This window comes from Vitis riparia, chromosome 18 (genome assembly GCF_004353265.1).
Source record: "Vitis riparia cultivar Riparia Gloire de Montpellier isolate 1030 chromosome 18, EGFV_Vit.rip_1.0, whole genome shotgun sequence".
Classification (NCBI taxonomy): domain Eukaryota; kingdom Viridiplantae; phylum Streptophyta; class Magnoliopsida; order Vitales; family Vitaceae; genus Vitis; species Vitis riparia.
This window is the reverse complement of record NC_048448.1, coordinates 10389006-10398515: the sequence shown is the minus strand read 5'-3', so window position 1 is coordinate 10398515 and position 9510 is coordinate 10389006. Positions and strand designations below refer to the sequence as shown.

The 9510-nt window shown below is 34.6% G+C and overlaps 2 protein-coding genes across 5 annotated transcripts; one reads left to right on the top strand and one right to left on the bottom strand.

Moving 5' to 3' along the window:
* Positions 1–6054: 6054 nt before the first annotated feature.
* LOC117906709 (elongation of fatty acids protein 3-like) lies at positions 6055–7350 on the bottom strand. Its single transcript, XM_034819862.1, has one exon. The coding sequence runs from the start codon at positions 7162–7164 to the stop codon at positions 6259–6261; it is 906 nt and encodes a 301-aa protein (XP_034675753.1). The 5' UTR covers positions 7165–7350; the 3' UTR covers positions 6055–6258.
* A 180-nt stretch (positions 7351–7530) lies between these two features.
* LOC117906710 (E3 ubiquitin-protein ligase RNF185) lies at positions 7531–9510 on the top strand. Of its 4 annotated transcripts, none has more exons than XM_034819865.1 (2): positions 7531–7768; positions 8496–9510. In XM_034819865.1, the coding sequence occupies exon 2, from the start codon at positions 8498–8500 to the stop codon at positions 9194–9196; it is 699 nt and encodes a 232-aa protein (XP_034675756.1). In that variant the 5' UTR covers positions 7531–7768; positions 8496–8497; the 3' UTR covers positions 9197–9510. The 4 variants fall into 4 exon arrangements, with proteins under 4 accessions (XP_034675756.1, XP_034675755.1, XP_034675754.1 ...); XM_034819864.1 differs by having other exon boundaries at positions 7532–7768; positions 7910–9510; XM_034819863.1 differs by having other exon boundaries at positions 7533–7768; positions 8473–9510.

Sequence of the window (9510 nt, the reverse complement as noted above, 5' to 3'; positions counted from 1 at the left end):
CTCTCTTCTTCCTTTGGGCCCCTCCCTCGTTTTCTTGAAGTAAGTAGACTTCTTCTATGCATTAAATTATATGGGTATTGTTGATTTGAAGGCATTAAGTGTTAATAATTGGATTTTTTATTAATCTTTTCATTCTCTACCAACCGTCTTGCTATAATGCTATTAGATGGTCATGGTACTGACAATCGTTGAATCGGAAGCCATTAAGGAATTCGATTCGGTTTGATCTTCATTCTCTACCAACCATCTTATCATACTAATTGTTGACGTGGAAGCCATTAATGATTGGATTTCGGATCAATCTTTATTTTCCACCGACTGCCCTAAATCATATCGGATTTGCTTTACCATTTCTTGTTTTGATTTCAATTATGTGATGTTATCATTGGTTTAATGCTAAATCATATTTGGATGTTGTATAACTTCAACTTTTAGCCATAAAAGTGGAATCACTATGATTAAAATTTATTAGTACCTTTTGAATATTTTCAATATGTTCTATACAAGTGGAACTAATTATCATTGGCATGAATAAATTTTGTTTTCAAAACTAGTACCTTTTAAATGTTCTTATTTAAGATATAGATAATTTTAAGATTTAGGTGGTATTTGTTTTTTTACTTAATTTTAAATAGAACCTTAATACTTAATAGTATTAAATATTAAGTTGTTTGTTTTTATAGTATTTTATTTCTATTAAGTATTAAAAAGTAAAAAAAAAAACCATTGTGTTATTTTTTCTATTTAGAAAAAGCCACATATTTTGGCTTTTTCTATTTAGTAAAAAGTTTATGATAAGTCATGAAAAAGTAAAAAAACAAACAACCTAAATTCTAAAACTAAATGGTTTTCAGCAAAAAGCCAAAAAAACAAACACCACCTTAGTATATTTTACTCGTCAACCTTCAACGTGTTTTATATTTTATTCATTCACATTCAAAATTTAATATTTTGTGACCTAATTTTATTGAATTACAACATTTAACCCCCGATTACAAAACCTCTCAAAAACATTATTTTTTTTTTTACTTGAATAGAAGGTTAAAGTTTAATTTAAATTTATAACTTTAAAGTGAAATTTCTCGTATATTTTTTAAATATAATGATTATTAGTTTTAACCCTTTTCTTAAAAAAAAAATAGCGATATGTATATATTTATTCATGATTTTTGCATGCAATTGAGAAGTGCAATTAGCTTTGAATTTGAGATAACATAAGTTTTTATTCACATTTTAGTATTGGTTTTTTTGGGATAAAGCCGTTAAGTTTTGAGGGGGAGGGCTAAAGTGTATAAACACATCAAAGAGTGAGAGGGTAAAATGCACGTACCCCATAATTTTAATATTTGTAAGAAATTTAATTAAATCTTGATTTGAATACAATTCTTATTTTTGTTTTTCAAATTTACAAAATAATACTAGTTTTTAATAAGATATCACAACTTTAGATATTTGTATTGAAAAATTAATGCTTTTAGAAAATTTTAAAAAGATTTAAAGGTATTAAAAAAATGTTACTAACTCAAAATTTAATTTTTTTTTAAAGTAATTTTTAAAAATAAGATAAATTATTTTCTCTCTCTCTTTTTTATTTTTTACATAAAATTTATTATCATGTTTTAATTTTAAAAATAAACAATAATAAAAATGCTTTTAGTATTGGAATTTTTTATGTATGGACTTACATAATCAATGTGATAATGTCATAAATCAATGTTATTTTATTTTTTTGCATTGTGGTTCATAATGGGGTTGAACACATATTGTTACTTGATTTTTTATGGGCTTACCCTAATTCACTTGACTGACCCATTAAGTCAAGTGATATATATATATATATATATATATATATATATAAGTGCAAATGAATACTTCTTCTTCTTGGGCTAAAAAAGGGCACGCACTGCACACTCATCTTGAGAGCACACATGGACTGAATCTTGGGTGTCGAAAGGGAAGAGCTTATTGAACCCGGATTTTCATACCATCACGGATTGAGCATATTCTTAGACACCAGTGGAGCACGAAAATGGTTTTCTATGACATTAATCAAGGTAAATATTCCATTTTATTGTCATTTAATGCATGCTTTAATGTCTACATGTGATCCTATGTCGTTTAAAATTTCATCAATTGGTATCAGAGCTATACATGGATGACATTTGGGCTGCATATTTGGATTATTTTAGGTTTCCCGTTTTCTGGTTTGGAAGCCATTTTTGGAGCTTTTTTTTTTCGTTTGGTGTTGATTCTCAGTTTTCAAGCCCGATTGATGTTGGAAACTTGTAGAAGATATTGTTTGGAGCAAAACCCTTTTTTTTTTTTTTATGGTTTTTGGAGCTTATTTGATGGGATTTTTAAAATTAGGGCTTATTTTGGTTCTTTTTTTTTTTTTTTATGTGTTTTTTGGGTTTAGATTGAAGGATTGATGTTTGAGGATGGAAACCTAAGTGTTTTTGTTGGAAAATGCACAGAATTTTGGCCGATAAAAAAAAAAATTCTCCAGAAGAACCAGTTCGTGTTCAGTCTGGTGGAGAAAATGAATAGTTCATGATAACGTCATCGTGACATCATAATTTTTTTTTGTCTTGGTATTTTTGGAATTATTATGCATTTATTAAATTTGGTTTTATTGGGACAATTATTATTATTATTGTTGTTCTTTATGGTATAATTTTTTATCTTATACCAATAATGTTCTCCTAAGCCATTTTTGTTAAATATTTAAATTTATTATGACAATAAAGAACATTTGTGTGATTGCCTATTGCAATTCCAAGTGTGTCAAGTTGTGCAAATTAAATATTTGAGTTTATTATGACAATAGTGAATATATATGTGGTTGTCTATCGTGATCCTATACGTGTCAAATTGTCTTTATTGAGATATTTTATCTCTCACTTTTGGTTGCTTTATTATTGTGATTACTAAGGTGGTATTGTAATTGTCCTATCGATGATTATAATACTTGGTAGGATGCTTAGATTGGTAAAGGAAATTAAATATATATTATGAACCGTACTAATTTTCTTTTGCCATTTCGGTAATAAAATTAATGCATCTTGGTTGTGATATTTAATTTGTTGTCCTTACCGCTGTGAAATTTCAAGATTCCAAGTTATTGTTAAATTGAGAATTTCTAGAAATTAGAAAATAACATGATATTATAGTAACATGCACATTGTTTAATTTTGCTATTTTTCAGCTACTAGCAATCATGGAATTACTCTGCAATTATCTGTCATCAAGCCTCTTACTGGAAATAACTTTGAGGAATGGTATGCGTCTTTTAATGTGCATATGACTTTGCACAATTTGGACTTGACTTTGAGAGTTGATGAGCCAAGTAAGCCCATTGATATCACCCAAAATGATTTTAAAGATAATACAGTTAACATATGCATATATTTGAGGGTTAGTGGGAGTAGTTACATATTTCTTGTTTTATATGTTGATGGTATACTACTCGCATCAAATGATTATGATTTGTTGATTGAAACAAAACACATGTTGTCAACCCATTTTGACATGAAGGATCTTGGTGAGACTTCTTATGTTTTGGGCATAAAGATTCTTCGTGATAGGGCTAATGGGGTGCTTAAATTGTCTCAAAGAACCTATATTGAGAAGATATTGAAGATGTTCAATATGCACAACTATAGTTCTACTAGAGCGCCAATTGTGAAGGGTGATAAGTTTTCAAAGGCTTAGTGTCCTCAAAATGATGATGAGAGAGAGGAAATGAGAATCATTCCTTATTCATCTTTGGTTGGCAGCCTTATGTATGCTCAAGTATGTATACACCCTGATATTGCTTTTGTTGTGGGCATGTTGGGAAGGTATTTGAGCAATCCTGGGAGTCAACATTGGAAAGCTACTAAGAAGGTCCTTAGGTATTTGCAAGGAACTAAGGACTTAATGTTGACATATCAACGCACCAACATACTTGATGTAGTTGGGTTTTGTGATGTTGATTTTGTTGGCTGCATAAATGATAAGAAATCCATTACGGACTATATTTTTGTGATGGCAGGAGGAGCTATATCATGGAAAAGTGTCAAACAGACACTTACAACATCCTCAACTATGGAGATAGAGTATGTGGCATGTTATGAGACTTGTTGTCATACTATATGGATGCGAAATTTTATTTCAACTTTGGGAGTTGTTGACTCCATTTCTAGACCGCCGAAATTATTTTGCGATAATTTCACAACTGTTGCTTTCTTTAAGAACACTAAGAGTATTTCTCGCTCTAAGCATATTGATGTAAAGTTCTATTTTGTTAAGGAGAAAGTAACGGAGTTTCTCATTGATATTGAGCACATGTCAACAAAAGGTATGTTGATGGATCCACTAACAAAAGGCTTACCCATAGTTGTATTACATGAACATGTATCTTAAATGGGGTTGTTGGGAGCCTAATTTGCATTAAGTTAATGAGAGCCATTTTTGATATTGTAATATTATGCTATTGTTGGAAGGATTGTTATTATTGTATATTTCAATGTGAATCAAGCAATGAAGCATGTATGATTGCTTTTGATTATTTGTTTTGATGAGATTCTATGGGACATTGATTTATGATTATGTATATGTTATGATGTTTAATTATGCAGTCCAAGTGGGAGAATTGTTGGAATTTTCTATATGTGGACTTACATAATCAATGTGACAATGTCATAAATCAATGTTATTTTTTTTTTTTTTTGTACTGTGGTTCATAATGGGGCTGAACACATATTGTTGCTCGATTTTTTATAGGCTCACCCTAATTCATTTGACTGCCTATTAAGTCAAGTGGTCCAAATAATGTAAAGGAATACTTCTTCTTCTTGGGTTGAAAAAGGGCACGCACTGCGTACTCGTCTTGAGAGCACACATAAATTGAATCTTAGGTGTAGAAAGGGAAGAACTCATTGAACCTGGATTTTTATACCATAACGGATTGAGCGTATTCCTTCTTGGACACCGGTGGAGCACAAAAAAATGATTTTCTATGACATTAAGTAAAGTAATCATTTCATTTATTGTCATTTAATGCATGCTTTGATGTCTACATGTGATCTTATGTCATTTAAAATTTCATCATTTAGGACCTGTTTAGTAATGGTTTTTGAGAACAATTTTAAGTTTTTCAAAATAAAAAATCTATGAAAATACATTTGAAATTTAAAAACCATTTTATTATTAAGAAGAGAAAATAGAATGTTTTCAAAAAATATTTTTTAATTATTTTATATTGTTCTTACGTGTTTTTCGAGAATTGCTTTAAAATATAATTATAGAATGATTAAAAATATGAGATTAGATATAAAAATTATTTTTAAAACATATTTTAAAATATTAAAAGTAGATTAAAAACATTTTAAATTTATAAATTGATTTTTATTTAACAAAACATTAGATAACAATTTAAAAAAATTATTATAAAAAATTATTGTTAATAATCATTTAAAAAAAATAGCTATGAAACAAATCATGGTCGTTCCACGTTCTAATTGAGAAACAAATATGCCATGTTTGCATTCGAGCTTCAAACATTGTTGAAGTTGTATCACTCATTCCAAATATGCTTTGTAAATATGTGCATCTTGAAGGTTGTTTTTGGAATTTCATAGTCTTCGTCAAATCAATTTTTCTATTTCGTGTGCGGAGGAGTATACTGTGATGGGGAAGTCAATATTTTATTATTTTGAACTAAAATTGTTAATTTTCTTTACGTAATGCATTTTGTTGCCTATGGCAATTAAATTTTTATATAAGACAAGACTATGAAAGTTGGAACAGACCAAGCAACCGCATCCAATAAAAAAATTTAGGAATGCCGAAAATAAGAAGCTTCCCCCCCTTAAACTAATACCACGACATCCTGCTATTACTTTTCAATTCATGCGCCATATCATGTGGAATGATCCCATTTATTTGTTTTACTTAACTTAAAAAGAGGATGAAAGGCTGCATTTTGACTCGAGGAAAGAATTTAAAACGTGAGCATCGGTTGCTTCAACCTTTTTCAAACCCTAATTTTTTTTTTTTTCAGTTGCCGGCACAGAAAGAAAGCAACAGAACTTATATACATACTATATATGTCCTTTGAAAGGAAGAAGGCAAGAACACCGCCATTTACATAATTGAAAAAAAAAAGGGGGTGTTACTTTGTCCCTGTTTTAGGGATTTATAACCAAAGAAAGAATAAAAAAGTGGGAAAAAAAAAGAGAAAAGAAAAATGAAAAAGGAAAAAACAGGGGATGCTGCTCAACCGTTCTTTGCTTTAACAGTCAACTGCTCCTCCATCATCTCTGAACCGGTGCGGTGACGGGTTGACGAAGAATCGGGTTGAACAAGCGGAGCATCCTCCCTTCTGCTCAAATGCATCTTGACATAGAAGTTCAAGAAGAGCAAAAGAATAAAAGCATTGAGGACGGAATTGAATACGCAAGCACCAATGCCATTGCACCCACCTTTCAGGAAATGCAAAAAAAGCACCCCAAAATGCCAAACCAGGTTACATCCCAGCAGAATCATCTGACAGTTTACAACGAATGGAGGGCACGCGCTAGGCAGCCCAATCGCTGTCCAAAATCGGTACCCATAAACCATTGAGTAAACCAGCGTCATCGACAGTATCGCCAAAACTTGAAACGATTGCGAGAACTCCAGCCACAGATACGACGTGCACAAGAGAATCGACTGATTGAACACCTGAAAGAAGGCAAGCCTCCGCCGCCGGAGAACCTTTAAGTAGGTACGGAAAAGGTGGAGGAAGCGGGAGAGGTAGAAGACGTATGACCAGAAGAAGACGCGCCCCGAAGGGCGCGTGCCTAGGGGAAAGCAGAAGAGCCACTGGAGAGGAGTCTTAGACCGGCGCCAGAACCACCGTGTGTCGCGGATCTCGGCGGCCGCGGAGAAGAGTATTCCGACGAAGATGAGAACCGATATTAAAGCCATGGCGAGGCTGTGGAGAGCCGGGATAGGGCCCAAAGGGACGGGGCGGCGGCGGCGGATGAGTAGGAGAAAGAGATGGAGGAAGGCGGCAGTGGCGATGTATGCGGCGATGGAGGTGAATAGAAACGACCATGTGGAGCCCCATGATTGGCTGTGGCTCCATCGGAACCTTACTATGCAGGGGTGCTCCGCCAACCAGTATTTAATGCTCTGCATCACAAATGCGTGTATCTCCTAAAATCGAACTGATCCCTTTCTTCAATTGACTTGTTTTATCTTTCGTCGGTGAGTGTGTTTCAGCACGTCGGTCCAAAATGGATGCCAATGGCTTCACTTATATCATATCAACGATGAGTTACCTTAGAATGTTCCAAAGTATAGACCCTTCAACCCACACATCAAAACTCGTATTTAACTTTACAAAATATAAAAGAGCCAAATACCTCCTCCTCCAAATCCAATCACCCGCCGTGACGTAAGTCTTCCGGATCCAACGTGCCTAACCTTATCGCGTAACTTTTACACCGTTGATTAGCCATCCAGAGTCCCATGACTTATCCAACGGTGTTTAAGCCAAGAGAGAGAAGAGCACCAATAATGGAACGCCAGGTGGACAACGACGCGTCTATTCCAGGTACGCCCCCAAACATAGTACTCACGCGTTGCTTCCTGCCAGGCTGCCACCCCCCACCGTCAAACTATATCTTGGAAATTTCGTAGTGATTTCTCGGCTTATAGGATCCTCCTATTTTGACTTCTGAACGGTCCATCCGTCGGTGGTGGGTCGCTCGGCCGATCAATCGATAACTCTGTTCCTACGGTCAGTAATCTCTATCTTTTACATTTAGATCTCGATTTTCATTTCTCCGATTGTGTTGGATCTGATTTCTGGAGTTTTTGATTAACATGGCTTTGTGTTTTGATTACTAATCCATGTTTTTCGATTTGCAATCGAAATAAGGTGTTTCCGAATATCCGAGATCTGGGGTTTTTGTTGTTCAATCAATATCGTTTCAATAGGGTTTTCTGATTCTATTTTCCAGTCGGTCTATTCCCCGTTAACCGTTCGGAAAAAATGAAGGAAAATAGTACTAAACCTAATTGAGGTATCAGGCGTCGTTTGGTTGCCTGGAGAACTTGGAATTGGGATTGAAGGACCCCAACTTGGATTTGGAATTACATCCACAACAGCAACACGGCGTTTGATATTGGGGATTGGTTCCTTAAGGTTACTGGAAACCTAGGGTTTCTATATGTGGATGGGTTTAAGTAGTGTTTTTTTTATTCTGGCCATGTGTTTGTTACATCTAAATGTGATTTCCAGATCTTACAAAGGGGCCTTTTGTTAATCACTTTGTTTTATCTCGCAATTTGGATTGTGTTGCTGCAATCTAGTGCTTTTCATTGCAATTTGGATTATTATTAATGAAAATCAACTAATTGAGTGACTTCCATTTCGAGAACGTTGTGCTCTTCTATTGTTATTGCTGCTTTTGATTGAAAGGGTTTAATATGATTTCATAGGCATTCTACTTTTTGCCAATCAGAGATGACGAGTGGGTTTGGGGAATCAACAAGCAGGCCACCCCAAAGCCCTTCTTTCTCTAGCAATAATGGTAGCAACAGCGATGCTGGTAATTTTGAATGCAATATATGCTTTGACTTAGCTCAAGACCCAATTGTGACTCTCTGCGGCCACCTCTTCTGCTGGCCTTGCCTTTATAAGTGGCTTCATATTCATTCACATTCCCAGGAATGCCCTGTTTGTAAAGCTCTTGTTGAGGAGGAGAAGTTGGTTCCCCTCTATGGTCGGGGAAAGACATCAACAGATCCAAGATCGAAGTCCATTCCAGGTATTAACATTCCAAATCGTCCAACAGGCCAGCGACCTGAAACGGCTCCTCCACCAGATGCAAATCATTTTATGCAACATGGGTTTGGGTTCATGGGAGGATTAGGGGGATTTGCACCAATGGCAACTGCAAGATTTGGGAACTTCACATTGTCTGCGGCTTTTGGTGGGCTTTTCCCATCGCTATTTAACCTTCAAGTGCATGGATTCCCTGATGCTACCATGTATGGGCCAGCTGCTGGTTTCCCATATGGATTTTCTAATTCATTTCATGGTGGACATGCTCATGGATTCCCTCAGCATCCGCCAACTCAAGGGCAACAAGCAGATTACTATCTGAAGATGCTGTTCTTGATGATTGGTGTCTTTGTGATCATTGCCCTAATTTGGTCATAGATTAAATTTTCTGGCAGAGTGCAAACTGCTAACGGATGTTTAGGTTTGTTAATCTGATGCGCTTGTAAATTGGTTTCGGCATTTGATTCTTACTTTTTTTGAACTAAGGAAATTGTCCATATGGTATACTCTATCTGTACTCTTTATCTGTTTTTGTGTCTATCAACAGTACTTGGAGTCTGACTTGCATTCTCTCATAGATGTATTGCATGATCTCTCTCTCTCTATCAAATGGAAGGAATGGGTCAATGCCGCAATGTGATGTAGCAGAGTAGTGGTTTATTTATTTATTTATCTATTCTCTGATTGGATTA